The sequence below is a fragment of the Nerophis ophidion genome, linkage group LG04 (genome assembly GCF_033978795.1).
Source record: "Nerophis ophidion isolate RoL-2023_Sa linkage group LG04, RoL_Noph_v1.0, whole genome shotgun sequence".
NCBI lineage: Eukaryota > Metazoa > Chordata > Actinopteri > Syngnathiformes > Syngnathidae > Nerophis > Nerophis ophidion.
Window position 1 is genome coordinate 46731842 of NC_084614.1, and position 25161 is coordinate 46757002.

The 25161-nt window shown below is 37.5% G+C and overlaps 1 protein-coding gene across 1 annotated transcript in view; it reads left to right on the forward strand.

Annotated features, from left to right (window-relative positions):
* cxadr (CXADR Ig-like cell adhesion molecule) overlaps window positions 1–25161 on the forward strand; it is a 150118-nt gene that overhangs the window by 95190 nt on the left and 29767 nt on the right. The window contains exon 3 of the mRNA XM_061898195.1: window positions 8910–9114. Within this exon, the coding sequence (XP_061754179.1) occupies window positions 8910–9114 (205 nt within the window). The remainder of the gene's footprint in view (window positions 1–8909; window positions 9115–25161) is intronic.

Consider the following 25161-nt stretch of genomic DNA (forward strand, 5'->3'; position numbering starts at 1 on the left):
ACCCGCACTCTTTTACTACCAAGCCACGCTGTTGTAACACGTGCAGAATGTTGCTTGGCATTGTTTTGCTGAAATAAGCAGGGGCGTCCATGAAAAAGACGTTGCTTGGATGGCAACATGTGTTGCTCCAAAACCTGTATGTACTTTTCAGCATTAATGGTGCCTTCACAGATGTGTAAGTTACCTATGCCTTGTGCACTAATACACTCCATGCCATCACAGATGCTGGCTTTTGAAGTGTGCGCCTATAACAGTCCGGATGGTTCTTGTCCTCTTTGGTCCGGAGGACACAACATCCACAGTTTCCAAAAACAATTTGAAATGTGGACTCGTCAGACCACAGAATACTTTTACACTTTGCATCAGTCCATCTTACCGTAGATGAGCTCAGCGAAGCCGGCGCCATTTCTAGGTATTGTTGATGAATGGCTTTCGCTTTATATAGTAGAGCTTTAACTTGCACTTACAAATGTAGCGACAAACTGACAGAGGTTTTTGAAGTGTTCATGAGCCCATGTGGTGATATCCTTTACACGCTGATTTCTGTTTTTAATGCAGTACCGCCTGAGGGATCGAAGGTCACAGGCATTCAATGTTGGTTTTCAGCCTTCCCGCTTACGCGCAGTGATTTCTCCAGTTTCTGTGAACCTTTTGATGATATTACGGACCGTAGATGGTGAAATCCCTAAATTCCTTGCAATAGCGCGTTGAGAAATGTTGTTCTTAATCTTTTGGACATTTTGCTCACGCATTTGTTCACGAAGTGGTGACCCTCACCCCATTCTTGTTTGTGAATGCCTGAGCATTTCATGGAAGCTGCTTTTATACCCAATCATGGCACCCACCTGTTCCCAATTAGTCTGTTCACTAGTGGGATTTTCCAAATACCGGTAGGTGTTTGATGAGCATTCCTCAACTTTCTCAGTCTTTTTTGCCACTTGTGCCAACCTTTTTGAAACATGTTGCAGGCATCAAATTCCAAATGAGCTAATGTTTGCAAAAAATAACAAAGTTTGCCAGTTTGAACGTTAAATATATTGTCTTTTCAGTCTATTCAATTGAATATAAGTTGACAATGAATTGCAAATCATTGTATTCTGTTTTTATTTACGATTTACACAACGTTCCAAATTCACTGGTTTTGGGTTTTGTGTTTGTAGTGTACTACTACTCACCTCTGCACATGATCCGAGAAACACACGCGCTCCAAACCGTGTCAAGTCAACCGGACACTTCAGATTTTTTTTCATAAACCAATCCATACATTCATGCCTCCTACAATAGCTTCATTATTCATTCTCTACCAACCATGTTTAGTTTTCTTTTCACTCTCCCGGTGTATCGCTGTGCATACGTCTGGTGCTCATCATGGCACTGAAAGCTGTGTCGTCTCTCCCAGTGGAATTACAAATATCTGCGAAAGAGAATTGGAACACCTTTCATTGTTTACTTTTTCCAACTTGTTTTTTTTAATCTTTTTTTTTTTTTTCTTCCTCTAGCCTATAAGTTTTTATTCTCAGCTGCAAGCCGTCTTTGTGACTCCACCTGGGCTTCATTTTATGGTGCTTTCAAGACTAGACTGGGTGTGTTTGTGTAGATTGGGGGGTATGGACATAATTGTGCTCTGCTGTCCTTTGTTGACACAGCAGGTGATGATTTGACTCCACACTGGCCGCTTTGTTCCACCTTGGTTCCAGTAGGGCAGACTTACATTGTTTGGATAAAAATCTCTTACCTTTGCTCCTCTTCGTAACTTTAATTCACGGACCATGTGTTTTTAAATAGCTGATATTATTGTATTATATTTTGTTACATATTACTTACTTGAAGGGGTTTCTGTCTTAAATGTCCTAATTTTCATACTTATGAATGTGTAAGTTACCCGTGCCTTGGGCACTAATACACCCCCATACCATCACAGATGCTGCCTTTTACACTTTGCGCCTATAACAATCCGAATGGTTATTTTCCTCTTTGTTCTGGAGGACACCACGTCCGCTGTTTCCAAATATAATTTGAAATGTGGACTCGTCAGACCACAGAACACCTTTCCACTTTGCATCAGTCCATCTTAGATGAGCTCAGGCCCAGCCAACCTGGCGGTGTTTCTGGATAGTGTTGATAAATGGGTTTGGCTTTGCATAGTAGAGTTTTAACTTGCACTTACAGATGTAGCAACCAACTGTAGTTACTGACAGTGGTTTAATGAAGTGTTCCTGAGCCCATGTGGTGATATCCTTTACACACCTGAGGCATCAAAAGTCCTTAATATCATCGCTTACGTGCAAGGATTTCTCCAGATTCTCTGAACTTTTTGATGATTTTATGGACCGTAGATGGTAAAATCCTTAAATTCCTTGTAATAGCTCGTTGAGAAATGTTTTTCTAAAACTGTTCGACAATTTGCTTTGCTGTTTTTATACCCACTCATGGCATCAAACTGTTCCCAATGAGCCTGCACACTTGTGGGATGTTCCATATGAGTGTTTGATGAGCATTCCTCAACTTTATCAGTATTTATTGCCACCTTTCCCAACTTCTTTGTCACATATTGCTGGCATCAAATTCTAAAGTTAATGATTATTTGCAAAGAAAGAAAAAAGATAATCAGTTTGAACATCAACTTTTTGTTGTCTTTGTAGCATATTCAACTGAATATGGGTTGAAAATGATTTGCAAATCATTGTATTCCATTTATATTTACATCTAACACAATTTCCCAACTCATATTGAAACGTGGTTTGTAGTTTTTACCGTTATAATGACTAACAATAAGATACAGTAGTGTAATAGGCCTAAGTATTCATCAAAAACAAGGTAGGGGTTTTGTTTAACAAGTATATTAAATATTTTTGGCCCCTGTTGTATTGTACACATTTTCGAACATTAACAGTGTGATAACGGCTCAAGTCAAGTCATTACAGTATTCAATTTAGTGATTCTTTGGCTCTATGTACACAGCCCCAATATTTGATACCAAGAATGTGTGCAGCTGTGCCTGGAAGCATGCAATTGCTGTCGTTTTGACGTTGGTTTTCTTGACGAAATAAACCCAAATAATATGTCTATATATCATTGTAAACATACTCCAGCTCATAAACTTCCAATAAAATATGCTTTTGTTTTGTCAAAGTATAATTTTGCAGCTGTATTTGACACATTGTGCTGCATTCAAGCGCAATGAATGTAAAAAAATAAAGAGGACAATCAAAATAATTATATACTACCTTTTTTTTGCTTTGTGCATAATTTTAACTGTTAGGAAACGCACCCTATCATTACAATTCCAATAACTTTGAACTAATAAATAAAGGGTTCTCGATATTCAACATTATGTATAATTACAACTGATCTTTTTTGTAATATGGTAAGTCTTTTGTAGTTCTTTTCCCACATTTTTGCACAATAACTCAGAAATGATAACACTGGCAAGCAGTAGAGAATATGCAATGAATTTTGGCCATGAAAACATTTTTGCCTTGTTCATTATTGGCATATTACTTGCCACTTTGCTTTTATATGAAATTTGCAGTTAATTTTATCAAATATTACACCCAAAATGTCTTTTTTTACTCTTTCAATGTGTACTCTGTCCATTTGTTTTTGACTTTCTCTTCTAATTCTACCTAGAAATAAACTCAAACTCAAAAATAGCAATATTTTAATTTTACTGAAAGTCAAAGATGGTCTGTTTTTGTCAGACCATCTCTTAAATGTATTATTTTACTCTGGGAGGGATCCATTTTTTTTTCTTTTTTTTTTTTTTTTTTCTTTGTCATGAAAAGGGACGTTTTTGTCATGAAAAGGGGATGTTTTTGTGGTTGGTGCATTAATTGTAAGTGTATATTGTGTTTTTTTATTTTGATTTAATTAAAAAAAAAAAAAAAATTTAAATAAAAATTTATAAAAAATTCTTCTGCGGCCCGGTACCAATCGGGCACCACTGCTCTATAAGACTCTGACTCGTGGTACCACTACCACAGTTTGAGAAATACGTTTCTACTTGACATAAAAAATTTACTTCGGTGTGTTTTTAAGGATATGTTCACACAAACAAAGACTCTTTAAAAATACATATCCGATGCGCTTTGGCCAATCGTCCGCACATAGGAATGGGTACCTTTTACATTTGAACCAATACAGTACCGATTTCTGACTTTAAATTTCCACATTTTTTGCAGCTGTTTTTTTATTTTTTTTAATGTTGCTGCAAAAGTAGTGCTGTTTTTAGGCTGCACCTCATGGAGAAACAGCACTCCTTTGAGAACAAAAATGTACAAATTCTGGACAGGGAGGACAGATGGTACAAAAGGAGTGAAGGAAGCCATCTCTGTCAAGGTTAAAGAAAACCTCCCTGAACAGAGGTGGTGGTCTGCGACACCACCTACCTCCCAGAGGTGATGAAGCCTATTCGGATGAGAGGTGAAACATCTTTTTGGACAAATCAAACAGTCCAGTGGCGATCGATTGAATGCCCTGAGATTACAACGAGGCTTATTTTTTCAATAACATTGAATCTACTAGTGATTGTATGAATTTTTTATCAATCTTGTAAGTGTTCCTTGAAACTCTAACCTGGAAAAGCACAGGATATCAACAAAAAAAGTAAAAACCATCAGTGTTTGGCGTTTTACTAATTCTATACCCCACAGACTAAAAAGAAGACACGAGACGATAGCTCATTGACAAATAACTGTACTGTTTTAATTCATTATAACTAATATTGGTAATAATAATCATATACAGTATTTCCTTGAATTGCCGCGGGGGCACTAATTAATTTAAAACGTCTTCTCACTCCGGTGCTTACCAAAGGCATGCGGTAAAGGCAAGCATACGCTAATTATTTTAAAACCTCTTCTCACTCCGGCGCTTACCAAAGGCATGCGGTAAATTTAGGCCTACGCTTAGAAATTTGAGTGTGATGTAAGGATACCATCATGAGAGCACATTTAATAAAAAAAACGTTATTATGGTCTTACCTTTTACGTATAAATGAAGTCCATGCGCAGCTCCTTCTGATCAAAAGCATTGATAACTTGTTTATAGAAGTCTTCCTTATCTTTCTTCAGTTTTAAAAGTCTCTCTGTCTCGATGGAGATCTCCCTTTATTACCTCCTGCTTTAATTAAAAGTCCAGTTTAGAAAACTGTTTTATTTTGGATATGTAATCCTCCATGTTAAAAGTGCAAGCGATAGGAAAAATAAACACACGCTGCTCATTCTTGCTGCTTGTTGTCACATCTTCTGCAGCCGAGTAGAAGGATCACTAGCGCCCTCTACCACCAGGAGGAGGGAGTCATTTAATGACTCATGTTTGACACACGCAGCTACGGTATATTAATAAAACATAGCTGCTTACTGTTCTTTTTAGCATATTCAATAGCTTGGACCTTAAATCCTACTGAATAGCTCTTAATCTTCTTCCCTTTATGCGATTTCAAATTATTGAAATTAGCCTCCTCCTTTTTGAAAATGATGACAGATGAAGTGTCACTCGTGACGTGACGAATTTGACCCAGCGGCCATTCTAGGCATATGCTAATCATTTTGCGAAATGAGTTTGACCCGGCGGAAATTCTAGACATGCGCTAATAAAAATAATCTTTTGCGAAACGAGTTTGATCCGGCTTTAATCCTGAGCCGGCAGTAATGCTAAGCATGCGCTAATTATTTTGCGAAACGAGTTTGACCCGGCAGTAATTCTAGGCAGGCGCATATTATATACCCGGCGGCAATTCAAGGAAATACGGTGTACAGAAAGAAATACCACCAAAAGCTTCCTTATGGTCTGCTGTCTGGCTGTGCTCAAGGGTGAGCGCGGCTAAAGTGGTCTGTTATTACTGTTACGAGCGCCTAGGTCTGACTACGTTCTGTTTTTAAAAATTCAAAAAACTAAATTACTTCTCTTGCTTTACCTGCAATTTCTTCACTCTGTGCAACACTCATTTTTAGTTACTTTTCTCACTCTAAAGAATCAACCGTGAGAAAACAAGATGGTGCAACTAAACCTGACAGTTACCCGTTACCTAATTGACTGTTGGCATGTCACTCCCACTGATTACAGATCACTTCCTGCTCTGCCGGGTTAGCACAATTTAACCGGATCATGCAGTCAACCTTGTTTCGCATCTTCCTTTGTCGTCTAACGAAAAAACAAAAATGTATCAAAATTATCAAACATTTTTTATTGATATCAATTACGTGTCTATAGCAATATATATAAATATTGTTTTATTGCCCGGCCCTCCGTTTAAGAAATAAATATGTTTTTCTTGCTTTGTCTACAAAAGAAACAAACATATGTTTTGATTACACATTTGACATGTGCGTTTGAGTGTCACGCAAAGATAAATTTGAATGGTGAAAATAACGCTGATTGGCCAAGCTGTGCAGGGTAGTTGCTTGCACTGGATACAGTTGAGAAGCCAAGGATTAGTTTATTTTTGCGTGAATTAGTCTGAAATTGGGGGAAAACAGATTTTTCAATAAACTATATTTTAAACTACTAGTAGAATGGAAAAACAAGTTCCCTCTATACTGAAGCTGTTATCATGTATATCTGATTTATACCACCAAAAGACTTATAAAGTTTGTGAGTAAATAGATATGACCAAAGTAGAATTAATCTAAAAGAGATTCCCGAGCCATTTTGAGAGATAATGAGCAAGTTAGTCACGTGATCCGTGACGTAGAGGTGGTAATCAAAGATCCTTTAGCCACCAACAATGTTAATCATGCAGACTTTGTGTGAGTAAATGGCATTTAAGGAAAAATGATTATCCAAAACCTTATAAATTTAACCCCAACACAAGGAGGATGAGCAATAAGTTTGAGAAGCGGTGTGCTTAACAGATCGAGCTTTAGTGAAACACTATAGCATCATGTAGCACTATTGTTTAGTGATAAACAAATACAAATTATGAACATTATAAAACGATCAATTACTGTACAATATCTGCTCTCTATTTGTCTTTATCCGCGGGTATAAATTGAATGTCACAGATGAACAATTGTTTAATTTTGTCATGCCTGGACTGTGGTTATTTTTGCTTCTTCGATGCAGAGAGGATATGGGACGAGCCAGACGAGAGTGTAAGTACATGGTTGTTTATTTAACCACTAAATATAAAAATAAACAAACTCAGGGCGCTCACAAAGAGGTACAAAACGTGGTTACAAAAATACAAACGGGAAAACAAAACAACTACTCGATGGCATGGAAGACGATAAACTATAAACTTAAACTTGCACTGTGGCAGAACTATGAACAACTAAAACAAAAACACTTACTGTGACCAAAACAAGGGGCATAAATAGCAGGGTACGTAGCAGGTAATCGTGAAGGCATGAAGGCAAGCACATGTAAAAATCCCAGACTGATGGACAGAAAGTAAAATCCTTAAATAGTAGCAGTGGTAATGAGAAACAGGTGTGAGAGCTGAGGGACGGGGCGTGACTAGGATGGCAAGGTGAAAATCAAATGGGTTGGCATGGAAACAAACAAAACCAGGAAGTGCAAAACGTGACTGAATGTCCAAAATCAAAACATAACATGACAAAACAAAACATGATGAATACGTGTGACAAATTTGAGGCTAAATCGTCCTATTTTGTAGATTAGAGGCATGATGTATAATCTAGAATAACTTTGATGAGCCGAGACGCGATGCAGAAGCAGCAGGACGTCGGCCTGCCCAGTAATGCAGCATAAGTTCAATACACCGCTAAAAAATAGTTAGTCTGTGTTAATAATAAAATTATCGCAAATATTTGATTAGTATTCAGGTCACGATATGTAAGTAAATTATTTTTGGCGGGTTTTGGATGGTTATTAAGTGGGCTTTGTGGGCGAAATAGAGAACCCCCAATGCCTCAATTGTTAGCCGACTTTTTATTTATTTACGACTTAAAATGCATGAAAATGCAGAAACACATATGTGTTTATGTCTTACATAGTTATTGTGAATGATAGACAACACATGACATTCTGTCAGGACGTGGATCTTTTGGCAGCTTGCTGCGAGGATTGTTTTCCCGGGATGCAATCGGACTAGACCAGACATTGGTAGAAGGTAGGAGCATATTTTAATTTCTACTCTAAAAAAGGACCAACAAAAGGCGCTCACAGCGGAGGCACAACTTTGCCAAGGAAACAAAAACTAACACTTAGGCTATGGACATGAAACCAAAAAACACTTACTGTGGTGTGAAACGAGCAGCATAAACTATGGACAAGAAATGAACATCAGTAGAGCATGAACAATGTCATCAAGGACTAAGGCATGGGCAGAGCAAAAACAGAAGAATGTCACCAGGCCGACTACCTGGCAACTACAGGCTTAAATAGTCTCTTCCTGACTAAAGCCATGTGCGTGTGTCCAAACACCAGCAGCAGGTGAAAATCATAAGCCACCATGGCACCCAAAACAAACAAGGGTGCACCAAAAAAAGGAACTAATGGAGTTCAAAACCGAAAATAACACAAAACAAGATCCAGACCATAGAACATGACACAATCTAATTATTGCATATCTCTCATATGCTGATATGGTCAGAGTGCAAAAGCGTTTCCATTATGACGTCATCCGATCCCGGATCAACGGAAATTCCTAAAGACGTGTAGTGAAATATTCAAAATGGCCGTCTGAAATTGTGGCTTTATTTTTATATTTAGATGATATTTTCACATTCTTTGTGGGTTGAATATTACAATTGGATATGCTTATGGTTAAAATGAGACATAAATAGGCATATGAAGTCAACTTATTTTTCCATTCCACTGGTACTTTAAAACCAATTAAAAGAGCAGGATAAGACCTGTTTCTGTTCTTAATCTTTTTTACATGAATAAAAGTTATGGTTTGTGAGATTTCAAATAAACCTGAGCTACATGTCCTCTATGCACAGGTCATCCTGTACTCTGGCGACAGGTCCTACGAGGACTACTATGCTGCAATAAAGGGCCGAGTTCACTTCAACTCAGCTGACCCCAAGAATGGCGACGCTTCAATCAACCTGACGGGCCTGAAGTCTTCAGACTCGGGAACCTACCAATGTAAAGTGAAGAAGGCGCCAGGTATCCGCAGCAAAAAGATGCTCCTGATCGTCATGGGTGAGTGAAAGAACAGCAATTTGTACCTGGGGAAGTGTATCCTTTCTCTCTACACGCAAAAAATAAAGTTTCAAATCACACGCTCTTTGCTCCACTTTGCTGTTTTGATTTAATCCCTGCTAAAATTGAGCACATACCCTTCCCAAAGGCTGCAGAGCTTTGACCCCCTTGTGTTAGAATTGTGTGTTCACCCACACTGATTGTCAGAAGTAGTCATTGTTTAACTCTATGCTGAGGTCATTATTTGTTATACATTCCAAGTATCAGTAGTGGTTATCGATAATTTTGTTGGAGTTTGTCAAAGTGTATGCTCTGATGTTGATTAAGCTCACTTGTTATATAAAGTGTTTCATAAGAGATGGAATGGTTTATGGAAAAAAATATTTCTTTAAATAGTCGAACATTCGACGATTGATTCGGAAGAGTCTGATTTGACTATCCACCTTGCAGTCGAATCATCCAACAATAAACTTTCCAGACACTCAGTTTATCGGTTAAGACATGAAAAGTGTGTTGGATGGATAAATCGCTTGCATTCATCATTTATTCTTTAAATATTAGTAAAATACTTTTCTTTGCAGACAGTTTTCAGAGAGTAAGAAGTAATTCTTATCTGCTTACATTTTAGGCTGTCATAAGAGATCGATTGCTGCTTCCCGTCGCTGTTTCCTGGTGTGACGTTACGTAATCAGTGTTTTGGTTTTCCACATCTCTTACTCTATAAAAACAATTTGTCCGCATGAGGGATGTAACGATAAGCAGTATTGAATATAACCGTGGTAAAATTGCAGAAGGTTAGTATTACCGTTCCAAGTTGAAATAATTGAAAAACTGCACTTTGATGAACTCACTGACTGAGTGGGGCTAGCTCTCTAGCTTAAATGCGAACATGAAAACAAGAGACAACGTATTTCCCCATTAAAAAAAAAGACATACCCCAATCTAAGGCAATGTCCCCACAGCAACATTTTGTGTTTCGTTTTTGTTTTGGGTTAAAAAAAAAAAAAAAAGTGACTCACTACCAATAGGGCCAACACGATGGGAGAGGGGTTACTGCGTCACTGCGTCTGCCTCACAATACTAAGGTCCTGAGTAGTCCTGGGTTCAATCCCGTGCTCGGGATCTTTCTGTGTGGAGTTTGCAAGTTCTCCCCGTGACTGCGTGGGTTCCCTCAAGGTACTCCGGCTTCCTCCCACCTCCAAAGACATGCACCTGGGGATAGGTAGAAAATGGATGAATGGATGGGCACTACCAATAGTGGGTCACATCCAGGCAGAAGCGTTTCCTGGGTGAGAATGATATAATTCAATACATCGCCATAAGTGGCGCTGTAAGCAAACAAAACCACCAGAACTATCGAAGAAGAAACTGCGCATGCACACAAAGTTCTATTCTCAAGTCACTCAATAAAAAAAAAAAACGTAAGGTGATGATGGCAGATGTGTGCAAAAAAGTGACTCTTGTTTGGACAGACGATGAGGTAGAATTATTAACATCTGCAGGGAAACATTAAATAATTTTTTAAACGACTGCATTTTCGCCGTCTTAACTTTCGCCTGTCCCACTCGACATACCACTAAGCTTGTTTGTTGATTGTACAATTAAACTCCTCATAGGAAGTCACCATTTGTTATATTTTTGTTATAAATTTGTGACACGATACAATGCACATTAATGAACATATAAATATACATGTGATAGATTATAGCCAAAGGCTGATTACCATCGGCATCAACCTGCTGGGGATCCTATGGCAAAGAAACAAGCCCAGGGCTACCAGTAATTCAGCGTTATAGTGAGTTGTATTTTTCATGCACTTATTTTTGCTGTATTTATCTGGCACAAGTGGAAAGCCGGTCCCTGAAAATAATGCCTACATTATACCGGTCCTTGGAGCAAAAAATGTTGCGTTTAGAAGAAACCGCATTAATAAACAGTAGGGCAGCAACATCAGGATATTGTTTTTAAATTTGTAAAGCACTTTGCATTGCATTTATTTTATGTGCGAAAAGCACTTTATAAATAAAGTTTGATTAAATGAGTGATATGGGTATCCAATACCAGTTAGGTACAGGGGCAGTATCAGCCAAACCAATGCCAATACAGATACTTCAAATTTTCAATACCATTAAATGTTTAAATTTTTGATGACAGCGATAATCAGACAAAAATACAGGATAGCGTTGTAACAATGACAGTTAATTAAAAAAAAAAGCTTTACTATTGGCTTTGATTTAATTACTTTGGTGTTTGCCCACCAAATGTCTCTCTGTATCCTGGGGTATATTTCCTGACTTTGTAGAAAATAATAATAAGGCACAACAACTTTTTTTGAGGATTAAAAAAAAAACATCACATAGTAGTATTGACCACACATATGGTCAATACTACATCACATAGTAGTATTGACCACACATATGGTTAATGTCAATATTTGTATCAGTCCACTCACCTTTGTTTACATTTAAGAGCACTAGCCTGTGGTTAATGATTAGTTTGTCCTCCTACGGTGTGTAGTGTAGCATTTTTAGCTATTCCTTCCCCTCCAGTATATAATATTTGTACGAAACATAGTTTATTTGCCGCCATGGAAGCAAAGATTACTGACTTAGAATTGGCTTTACACTACGCGGGGACTTTAACTTACAAGGACGATACATTACTTTGAGGTCTGCCCGCTTATCGCTGTCAAATTTGCAGACACGGCTAGAATGTGTCATCAACATGCAATATCACTATCGTCCGCCAAATGTACATAATGTATACTGTCAATCATCCATGTTGTGCAAACCTGATTGAAGCTGGACTGTGTTCCCTTTATAACATATTTATTTAACTTTTTAAGATTGATTAGCTAAGTAAGTGATTAGGGATGGGAATTGATAAGATTTTGCCAGTTCCGATTCTACTTTCAATTCTGCTTAACGATTCGGTTCCTTAACGGTTCTCTTAACGATTCTTATTTGAGAGAAAAAGACCTTACAAAGCCAACGGTGAGGCCTTAACAGGCACATATAGCATAGATAAACATACCTTTTGAAAATAAATGTAAGAATTAAATAGAATTTAATAAAATAAATCATGTTGAAATCACGCAAGAATGTAACATTTAGTGACATTTTCAAAACTTAAGAATCTTTTGTAATTGCTGTAGAAAATATACTGGTTAAACTCAAAATTATAGAAGGGTTTATTAGATATACAAAGCAAAACTATCATATACATATACAGATGTTTCAAGCCTTCATTTGATTAATTTCGATAATTATAGCTTACAGCTTGTGTAAACCTTAAATAGAAAATATCAATAAATGTGGGTTTTTCAAAAACTGTAAGCTATCCTCAAAATTATAATAAATAACGGCTTGCCATATTTTCCTTTGTATGTAATGAGTTAATATTGATTGGCAACACTAAATTGGCCATAGTGTGTGAATGTGAGTGTGAATGTTGTCTGTCTATCTGTGTTAGCCCTGCGATGAGGTGGCGACTTGTCCGGGGTGTACACCGCCTTCCGCCCTATTGTAACTGAGATAGCCACTAGCGCCCCCCGCGACCCCAAAGGGAATAAGCGGTGGAAAAATGGATGGATTCACGGCTTTACGGTGGCAGAGGGGTTAGTGCGTCTGCCTCACAATACGAAGTTCCTGCAGTCCTGGGTTCAAATCCAGGCTCGGGAACTTTCTGTGTGGAGTTTGCATGTTCTCCCCGTGAATGCGTGGGTTCCCTCCGGGTACTCCGGCTTCCTCCCACTTCCAAAGACATGCACCTGGGGATAGGTTGATTGGCAACACTAAATTTGGCCCTAGTGTGTGAATGTGAGTGTGAATGTTGTCTGTCTATCTGTTTTGGCCCTGTGATGAGGTGGCGACTTTTCCAGGGTGTACCCCGCCTTCCGCCCGATTGTAGCTGAGATAGGCGCCAGCACCCCCCGCCACCCCAAAAGGGAATAAGCGGCAGAAAATGGATGGATGGATGGATGAAAATGGATGGATGTAGTTAATATTGTATAGTAGTTTCACATTTGAAGTTGATTTGCTGACATGAATGGACTTTTTCACAATATTCTAATTGAATGAGTTTCATCTGTGTAACAGAAATGCCCATCCATCCATGTTAATATTGCACTTTTTTTGACTGAAAGAGCGCACACTAGCCCCCCCGCTCGCCCAACACTGCGATGATGTCACGTTATCAATATGGAAAATGCATTTTTAGACAACACGACTTGCCTGAGTGGCTAGGAGACACCGAGAGTAACAAGCGGTATAAAATGTATTACAAAAAACTGTTTTAACAAAATAATAATAATAAAATATATACATATTTTTTTCAATTTGATTTTTTTAACTTGGGACTTCCCCGCAAGCTGGATTTTGGACACTTGCAGGCCGTAATTGCCCCTAGGAACCAGACAGTATACACTACTACATATTATAGGGCTGGGCAATAAAGCTGAAAACTGTATAATGATATAAGTGTTTTATATTGGTCGATATTAATATTTATTAGGAATGTAACGGTATTGTAGACGAGTGGTCCCCAACCTTTTTGTAGGGGGAAGGATCTTTTTTTTTTTTTTTTTCTTTGTCTCGAAAAAGGGAGGTTTTTGTGGTTGCTGCACTAATTGTAAGTGTATATTGTGTTTTTTATGTTGATTTAATTAAAAAAAAAAAAAAACACAATCGCGACACGGCCTGGTACCGGGACACGGCCCGGTGGTTGGGGACCACTGTTGTAGACAATTATTGCGGTTTCAAAATCATTCCAATAATGCGGTGACGGTAACTGCATCTCTAAGAATTCTCTGCGCATTGCAGGACCAGCAAGGTGGGGGTGTGGAAGAGGAAGAAATAGAGGAAGGTTAGAGGAATAATAATTTTTCGGGCATTTTGTGTAAATTTCATAAAAACCTGTCCATAACTTTTTCATTTATGTTGCTAACAAACTGACAAATAAACCTTTGCAAAAACTTAACTTTTTTAGTGGAGGTAGTAATAAAGTCTGCATATGAAAAAGAAAAGGTCCCCACCTTCGTCTGGGGTGTCCACGGCGCACCGCGCGGAAAGAAACCAATCAGGAAATAAGAGTAATATGAGACGCTACTTTATAAACCATCACCCGGAAAATATATTTAAAGCCCGGCTAAACATCAATTTGTGAGGTATTTACAATATCTAAAAAGTTAAATGGTGAGTTAAATTTTCTGAGAAACAGCTTTTTACAAATAATGTTTTTTTAAGGATATTGCAGAGGAAACTGTGCTTCCGAAAGTAAAAGTTGAAAGACACAAAAGTGAACATTTTTGTTTTACACTGGTCACACTGGATGTTTGCACTGTCACTTTAAAGACTCTCGACTATAAGTTGTTTTTTTTTAAACAGTGGATGTTCAAAATACGAAAGTCCTGAGTAGTCCTGGGTTGAATCCCCGGGCTCGGGATCTTTCTGTGTGGAGTTTGCATGTCCTCCCCGTGACTGCGTGGGTTCCGGCTTCCTCCCACCTCCAAAGACATGCACCTGGGGATTGGTTGATTGGCAACACTAAATTGGCCCTAGTGTGTGAATGTGAGTGTGAATGTTGTCTGTCTATCTGTGTTGGCCCTGCGATGAGGTGGCGACTTGTCCAGGGTGTACGCCGCCTTGGAGCTGAGATAGGCACAAGCGCCCCCTGTGACCCCAAAGGGAATAAGCGGTAGGAAATGGATGGATGGACGTTCCCACACAATACTTCGCACTCAAAATACATGTTTGCAGTAATAAATATCATCAGAACATTTTAGCATTATGTTTGTGTTCTATTAGAGTATGTGCAGTTATCCTAAACATTCCTGTAAATTCATTTTACAGACTATGGCATTTTTACAAGGTCTGTTTTTTTGGGCAATACCACATTAATATTGTAAAGCGGCCTTAATGTCATGACAATATACCACTGTGAAATTTTTATATTGTTACATCCCTAAAAAATATTCATATTTCTTATGACCTACCAAAATAAGGACCAGGAGAAAATATATTAAATATAAATATTTTTATGGATGTAACCATATTTTTATGGATGAAACCATATTTTTATGGATGTAACCTTTCGTTAATAATAGTCCCTTCCGCTATCAATGCAGAAACCTAACAAACTCTCAAAACAACCATGGAAAATAAATAATATAAACACAATTCCAAATTCACATTGGACTCTTAACAAAATCCTCCTAAAATTAAGGTGCAAATACGTAAGAAATCAGTGATCACTTTCTGCGTTGCTCGGTTACAAGAGGTTGATTACTTTTCTTCATGCAACCAACCTTGCTTCACAACTTCCGTTTTTTTCAGACGAAGAAAAACCCCCAATATTGAACGTTTTATCGAACACATTTTCGTGTGTCTATCGTGATGTATAATCATATTGTTTTATTGCACAACCTTAAAATATCACCATCTGTTTATTTCTCTACAAACAATGCAGAAGATTCAATGGATTGTTGATTGTGGGCAAAAGGAAAACAATTAGATTAGATTATGACACTGAAATGTTATTTTTTATCTTCTTTTCAATAAAGAAATTTCAAAATAACGCATTTCAGAGCTGTAATTGTAGTTCCATACCGCGAAACTATGATACGTTTATATTAGGTTGTCATACTTTCTGAATCCATACCTCATTTAAGATTAATATTGTTCTGTATTATTAGTAATGTGTTATTGGGATATATAATATTCTGGGGTCAAAAAGAACAACACAGTACACTAAACCCAATGAAAAACCGTGTCACAAAATCGTAATAAGAGTCGAATTGTAGATTTTGTGAGCCGTTCCAAACCTAATTAGAAGTATTGTATGACTATTTACCGTATTTTTCCGATTTTTCTGATATTTTCTTGGTCTCTTCCGCGAATGAGATAAATAATAGTATTATGTGATACTGTGTAATCTGCAGTACATGATTTCCTTTTCGGTCCAATTTTTCTTCACCCCTTCTCTGTTTTATAAGTTACCGCCAACGATGAAATGATCCATTTTAATAGCTAAGGCAGTAGCATATAGTAGTTAGCATTCCATGACCCACAATGCACTTCTGCCATGACCCTCCCCCGCCAAATTCTTATTGGTTGACGTGTATGTGACGATTGCTGACGTGTGTGTGACGATTGCTGACATTTTCTACGTCTCTTCCGCGAATGAGATAATATTATTTGATATTTTACGGTAATGTGTTAATAATTCCACACACAAGTCGCTCCGGAGTATATGTTGCACCCCAAACTATGAAAAAAACTGCGACCTATAGTCCCAAAAATACTTTACATATATGTTGTCTGTCTATTTGTGTTGGCGCTGCGATGAGGTGGCGACTTGTCCAGGGTGTACAACGCCTTCCGCCCGATTGTAGCTGAGATAGGCGCCAGCGCCCGCCGCAACCCCAAAAGGGAATAAGCGGTAGAAAATGGATGGATGGATGATATATTGTGCAGGTAAAATATAGTTCATGAAGAAAGAATATTAGTGTTTTCCACTCAACACACCTCATTAACCTTAGTGAGGTGGCTGACACATCCCAGTTGTATAAGTCAGATGAGTCACTCCCTTGGCAAAAAAACACTCATGCACGTTTGCCTGGCTGGTTGCTCCACTGACTAAACAACGTTGAAAGGAAAATGCCTTCTGACCCAGTCTGCTGTTTGTGTATGGGAGGGGAAAAAAAACCTCTTCTGTGAGATAAGCTCTGCATTGTGTGCTTATTATCAGAAGCCTCGGTATCTGAACCTTTTCCATAGATTGTGCGAGCTGCGGAAAATGGCTGCTGCTCTTCCGCAGAAATGTGACTACACCGCTCCCACCAGTTCAACCAGAAATACTAAACTACTGGGCTGCGCAACAGCTGACATCAGAACTGTGGACTAAGCTCTAATGGAGGCTTTTACTGTCTGTGGAAATTTTGTAAGGCATCTATATTCATTTACAGTAATGTTTGTTTGCAAACTAGGGCTGATTGCTTTAATTTAAATTTAAATACAGGAAAAAACAACAACATGAAAAACTAAATGCCTTTACATCCCAAGATGCCACAGTACACCTGGTGCTAAAAGGTTGAAAAAACAGATGACGTAATCATCTTATTTGCACAACTCAGTGTTTGTGTGTGGTTGGGTAAAATATGTGTCATTGGAAATGTGCGGCATTTTCAAATGTAAACATGACATCCTTGACTAACCGGTGTACATTTGTGCCTTATAACACACACAGGTGATTGAAAAAATTTAGTGTGCTGATTTTTTATTGTCATTATACATCTATTATATCAATATATTGTAGGGTTAACATGACATCCTTGACTAACCGGTGTACATTTGTGCCTTATAACACACACAGGTGATTGAAAAAATTTAGTGTGCTGATTTTTTATTGTCATTATACATCTATTATATCAATATATTGTAGGGTTAAGGGGGGTTTCTGCTGTAGTACTCAAAATAACTTGCAGGCACTTTGTAAACAAATGTTTAAGTTTCGCGTTTGTTGGCGCTAGAGTTGCAGTTGTTCAGTGACAACAACAGTGTTGTGTTTGTTTTCATCCATACGTAACTACGATTGTTGTGCTGTTTGATGACCGTCTGTTGCTGGTTATCACTTGCAAATTGAAAGACCAACTCTGACTATGCAGAATAACGATATCATCTATTGTTAAAAGTTTTAACTACACCCCACTAGTGACAATCTCATTACAGTGTGTTTGTGAACGATGGCTAGATATCGATAAATCAAAATAGTAAAAAAAACAAAAAAAAACCGTATCTTTCTGTGGTGGCTCAAATTTATCAATGGCAGGACGTCACAAATAAAGGAGTGCATAGAGAACACTGTGGTAATAAAAATGGCAGTAAATGTTTTTGCATACAATGTCAACTAAACTGGAGTCATAAATCACTATGTGCCAGATAGCCATAATAGATCATTCTTTTAGCAGTTTCTGTTTACGAAAAAAACCCGGGAGTTATTTAGGCTATTATGATATCTCAACATATCACATTTTGATCTCTGTCAGCCATTTTGGGCCAACGTGTTCTTTATTTAATTTTATTTGTTACTTCCTCTTAGAACACAATATCTTCTGATTTTTTTTAATGTATAAAACATCATCGTTTAGCAAAATGTACCATGTGTATGTTCAATTGTACAGGTTGCTATTCACTTATTTTGAAGGTTTTTTTTAATTTTTTTTGTATGTTTCATGGTTCAAATTCTAATTAAAGTATACCAATGCTAAAATACTTGTCTCAAATGTTAGGTATATGTATTAATGTCAATTTGTGAGAGAGATTCCGTTTCCAGAATGAATACATTTACAAGAAAAACAGCTGCACAAAATTTTCGTTTTTTTGTAATTCCTATTTCTATGTATGGCTCTAAAAAAAACAAAACTGCTAGGATAGTTTGCTGAAAACTTTTAACCTAATGTCCACAATGGCATTGTCTATGCAAAAAAAGAGTAGTGCCCAGACGTGGGAACAAAACTCACTTTCTAGCCACTTTTTCCTGGTTCACCTTATGGTCTATCAGTAAAACATGGCACACACTTAAGAGAAGCCATGGATGCTTCAAATATATTTATTGTAGCGTTACTACACTCACATTGGCAATGATGCCAGACGATGATAATTACCATATTTGTAAAATGATTTGACCCGCTGTACAATGTTTGATCAATAATTCTCAAAATATTTTCATACATGTTAATTGAAGTCATTTTTATTTGTGTTATTGCACATGTTAAAAGTGCAATTTTAGTGTTGTTGATGTGCATTTATAATAAAGAAGGAATTAAAGTTATGGCAAGATGAAATATATATTTTTTTTAGGCTATTAGTCAATTAATCGAACAACCTAATCGATAGATTACTCGATTACTAAAATAATTGGTTGCTTCAGCCGTACAAGTATATAAGATTTGTGCCGATAACGTATTGGGTAGATATTGGTGTCGGCCAATACTCAACGCTGCAATATTAGGACCATAACGAAAGTGGAAGAAGTGGTATCGGACACCCTTATTGAAAGGTAACCTAATTTTGGCAATGATTTAAATCCTTTGTTATTTGCCCTTAAAGCAAGTTTTCAAGGGCTTACGGTATTTCCTGAGTTTGTAAACAATACTTGATATTTGTATCAATTCGACCACCTTGTTTGCATTTAAGAGTTCTCGCCTGCGATTAGCGGTTAGCATATTCTCCTACGGTGCGTAATGTAGCATGTTTAGCTATTTTTCGCCTTTCTTTTTGAAACACGTGTAAGAAACATAAATTATTTGCCGCCATGGAGGTGAGGATTATTGACTTAGAATTGGCTTTGCACCGTGGAGCTACATTGGCAGCTAGCAAGGACGCTACATTGCTTTGAGGATGCGATCATGCAGACACAAATAGAATCTGTCATCAACATGCATTACCTTGACGTAACAATAGTTTTAAAAGCTCTATTGTTCGCCAAATTTGTATTGTATTGTGTCGATATCGCGCAACCTTAGCCTGTGTTGTTTAATGGGAGGAGAAGATCCTGAGGAAAGTGAAATAGGGCATACAAAATAATTGTACTGAAAATACCATCATGTTAAACATCTGGTACGATAATGTGTCATTTTCCATCAGACAACACGATATATTTACTTATCATTTATTTATAATGTATTTATTCACTTTTCTGTTACAAACTGAGAACAAGGAAATGGGACAACATTGCTATGATATGAAAAGGAATGGTATTAAATAAGTTCTACTTCTTCCTACTCCTTTTCGGAGGTGCTATAATGAAATAACCGGAAACATTTGATGCATTGCATTGTATCGTATGCATGTTCAAAATAAACTGAAACTTAATTGAACTGAGCTGAGTTGGCACCGATAGAGTAGGATGTTTACACTTTTAAAGTCAATGTGCATATTTCTTAACAGGAAGCGCTAGGCCTGGGCCGATAACAAATTTTGTTGGACGATACATTTACCCTTGATTATTGCAGATAACTACAAACCCCGTTTCCATATGAGTTGGGAAATTGTGTTAGATCTAAATATGAACGGAATAGAATGACCCATATTCAGTTTAATATGTTACACAGACAACATATTTGATGTTCAAACTGATAAACATCTTTTGGTTTGCAAATAATCATTAACTTTAGAATTTGATGCCAGCAACACGTGACAATGAAGTTGGGAAAGGTGGCAATAAATACTGATAAAGTTGAGGAATGCTCATCAAACACTTCTTTGGAACATCCCACAGGTGTGCAGGCTAATTGAGCACAGGTGGGTGCAATGATTGGGTATAAAAGCAGCTTCCATGAAATGCTAAGTAATTCATAAACAAGGATGGGGCGAGGGTCACCACTTTGTAAGCAAATTGTCGAACTGCTTTAGAACAACATTTCTCAACGACCTATTGCAAGAAATTTAGGGATTTTACCATCTACGGTCTGTAAAGGCATAAAAAAATTCAGAGAATCTGGAGAAATCACTGCACGTAAGCGATGATATTACGAACCTTTGATCCCTCAGGCGGTACTGCATCAAAAACCGACATCAGTGTGGAAAGGATATAACCACATGGGCTCAGGAACACTTCATAAAACCACTGTCAGTAACTACAGTTGGTCGTTACATCTGTAAGTGCAAGTTAAACTCTACTATGCAAAGCAAAACTCATTTATCAACAACAACCAGACACACCCCTGGCTTTGCTGGGCCCGAGCTCATCTATGATGGACTGATGCAAAGTGGAAAGGTGTTCTGTGGTATGACGAGTCCACATTTCAAATTATATTTGGAAACTGTGGACGTGGTGTCCTCCGGAACAAAGAGGAAAATAAACATCCGGATTGTTATAGGCGTAAAGTTCAAAAGCAGCATCTTTGATGGTATGGGGGGTGTATTAGTGCCCAAGGCATGGGTAACTTACACATCTGTAAAGGCACCATTAATGCTGAATGGTCCATACAGGTTTTGGAACATCATATGTTGTCATCCAAGTAACGTTATCATGGACGCCCCTGCTTATTTTAGCAAGACAATGCCAAGCCACATGTTACAACAGTGTGGCTTCGTAGTAAAAGAGTGCGTGTACTTTCCTGGCCCGCATGCAGTCCAGACCTGTCTCCCATCGAAAATGTGTGGCGCATTATGAAGCGTAAAATACAAAAGCGCAGACCCCGGACTGTTGAACGACTGAAGCTCTACATAAAAAAAGAATGGGAAAGAATTCCACTTTCAAAGCTTCAACAATTAGTTTCCTCAGTTCCCAAACGTTTATTAAGTGTTGTTAAAAGAAAAGGTGATGTAACACAGTGGTGAACATGCCCTTCCCCAACTACTTTGGCACGTGTTGCTCCATGAATTTCTAAGTTAATTATTATTTGCAAAAGAACATAAAGTTTATGATTTTGAACATCAAATATATTGTCTTTGTAGTGCATTCAATTGAATATGGGTTGAAAAGGATTTGCAAATGATTGTATTCCGTTTATATTTACATCTAACACAATTTCCCAACTCATATGGAAACAGAATTTGTAATATTATTGTCAGTATTGTTTTAAGACCAAATTAAGCACAAATATAATCATATTATATAACAACAATATTAATGCATGTAACCCTTTCAATTGCAATAATCTTTAATTGGAAGGTCAAGAACCTTTACCTATCCTAATTAAGTGAAATTAAAATTCCTAAAATTACACTTCAACAAATATTGAACATCAGGATAAACTGGGTGTTGGGTGGTTTGTTTTGTTGGCCTTTTTTATTGCCATCACCGTCCAACAAATTTGACATACTTAAATGATTTGCCCATCTTGTGTGCTTCTCATTCGCGACTATCCAGGTTCTGTCGATGCATCTCATGTATGTAAGCTCCGCCCACCAAGACAAAGATTGTGGATAATTGATAAGAGGATTCGCTATGTTCATTTAATTCTGCTAATGAATAAACGCTATGCACAGAGTGAACCCTCTTGTAGCCTGTTTGAAAGCAACAGAGGAAGAAAATAAACACACACGGACATGGCAATGTATTATTACAAGCAAAATTATCAAGTGTGTTTTCATTTATCATTAAAATGATTCATTAATTGGCTTATGTAGCGCCAAATGTATCTCTGGCAGTCCAAATTTATTTGTGTCAGACCGCCACAAGTAGATGAAAGTATGGGAAAAACAGTATTTGTTTATTTTCTTGTGCCCTTGGATTTACCGTATTTTCCGGACCATTGTTATAATGCACCTTATAACCACCTGGTTATAAGGTGCACCTTATAACCACCTGGTTATAAGGTGCACTGCCGATAAATGGTTAATTTTTTGTTCATATAAAAGGCGCACTGAAATTTTAGGACGCGTTAAAGGAGTCATAATTTTTTTTTTTTTTCTAAATGTAAAACACTTCATTGTGGTCTACATAACATGTAATGGTGGTTCTTTGGTCAAAATGTTGCATATGTTATTTTTTACAGATCATCTTCAAGCTTATTTCTGACAGTTACTTCAGGATGAGCCGTTTTCTGGGCCCTCTTATTTACGTGGCTCACCTTAAGCAGCGTTTTCTCCCCATCATCTTTGTTGTAGCGGTGTAGCGTGCAAGGACGGGAGTGGAAAAAGTGTCAAAAGATGGAGCTAACTGTTTTAATGACATTCAGACTTTCCTTTAATCAATAACGGAGCAGCGTCTCCTCATCCTTAGCTCACTAGTGCAATAACAACGCCGAAAATGTGAAAAACCGTCCGACCAAAACTCTTTAATAACTAAAGGTCCTTGGGTGAATTATTTCAACTCACTACACCGGTATGTTTTAGCACTTTTATAACGAGTTCACTAACATATATGAGTAAGAACTTAACACTGCTTTATATTAAAAATGGAAACAGACGAGGATGAAGAAGGTCCAAAAACAAAAAGATAGAGAAAAATAAGAAGTTTATCGACTACGGACTACAAAGGTGGACGTGCACATTTTTTCAGGACTTATGCAGATCCAAATACAGATCAGCAGGCACATGAAGGTAAGAAAAGTTGCTTTTGCATAATATTGCAAAACAAAACACGAGATTATATGTCTTACCTTATACACACACCATAATAACACTCATTTGTTGAAGCACAGTGCAATCCATCGAGCCTTGTGGCTTCATAGTTTACCAAAGTCGTACTAAACATTTTAATCGATTTTTGAGTGCCGTGTGTAATGGAACATATAAAATGTTGCTGTTGTTTACATGTGTCATATCACAGTCTACACTTATCTCTTGTGTGTGACTGCGATCATATTGCAGTCTACATGCATATATCATGTTTGACTGCCATCTACTGGTCACACTTATTATTTCACCATGTACCAAATAAAATAGCTTCGAAGTCGGTAAGCAAAACCAGAATTATTCTATACATTAGGCGTACCGGGTTATAAGGTGCACTGTCGAGTTTTGAGGAAAAAAGGATTTTAAGTGCGCCTTATAGTCCGGAAAATACGGTAGTTGGCATCAGAGAAGCACATCAGCTTAATGTGACCCAGCTCAATCACGTTTAATATGCTGACTTGTGAAGCTACAGTGCATGTGACAGAGAGCCAGAGAGGACCCCAGCTGCAGGCTACATCTCTGACAGGCTGCTAGCTATTGACCTCAGGGCCGGGGGACATTCTTAGCAAAGACACATTGACAAGAAGAAGCGAGGCCAACTTGCTCTGCATTTTACTTCAGATTGATGTTGTCACAGGGTGGACGTAAACAAACATCCATACTAACATATACAGCAATTGTTTTGCCTTGTCACATGCTTTGTACAGGAATACGCACATGTTGACACCAACAGGGCAACAATTGCTCTCCTGTGTTCATATACTGGACAAGTGGAAGCATCCCTTGTTGTCCTTGGCTTGCAGCTGGACAATGAAATTAGAGGAGGAGAGTAGTCACCTGAAGCTCAGCACTACATGTCCGCTACTCTACATTGTTTATTTTCTTTGACAACTTAACCTCCTAAATTCAGTCAGTATGATGGGGCCTTAAAGGTTCAGCACAATCCATCCTGAGATGCTGGTCAACATTCTGTTAAGATATTTAAGCTTTTTTCTCATAGAAAATAATGACATTCTAAAATCTTTCAATGAACGAACGAGCATTGTTTAGTGACGTTTACGGTGCAAAAGACGTACGAGTGTAAAATAAGTCAACAACTTGTAATGATACTCTGTACAAAAAAGCTTTAACATATATTATGTTGCTTCAATTAATAATTTAATGAGGGTAACTATTAAGAAAGGATTCAATTTGGACCTTATTGAGTACCAGGAACTTGAAATATGCGGACAAAGCGGTAGTGTCTGTGTGCTCTGATGTGTGATGGCGGAAAAGCTGAAAGTTTTGTTTTCATTAATGCACTCATGTCAAAAGTGCAATTTCAATGTTGTTGATGTTGTCAGAAAATGACAAACTAAAAACATTTTTTTTAAATTTAAATGATTGTCTCTCAAATACATGTATTTCAATCAAGTATGTTTTATCCGATTACTCGTTTAGTTAAACAAACTGATTGATAGATTACTCGATTGCTTAAATCATATTTGCAGCCCTAAACAAGAGTGGTGGTGTGTGGGTGCGATGACCAAGAAGAACGCGGTGTTGGAATATAATTACAACACTTTATGTACATATTTATATACATATTTATATAATATTTACATATTTATATAATATGTAACTACAAGCTCCATTCACAGACAGAGTCCCATTGCTTTAATGAGCGGTCGAGCGAGTCAAAAGCCGAAAAAAAAAATAAATAAATAATAAAAATATATATATATATATTTTTAAAATTTTTTAAATTTGGCGCGGCCGTAATTATTTCGTGGCAGGCCGCCACAAATAAATGAATGTGTGGGAAACCCTGCATATATATCTACAGTACATACATACACACACACATATACATATATAAACATGTGTATATATATGTGTGTGTGTATATATATATATATATATACACATACATACATATATACAT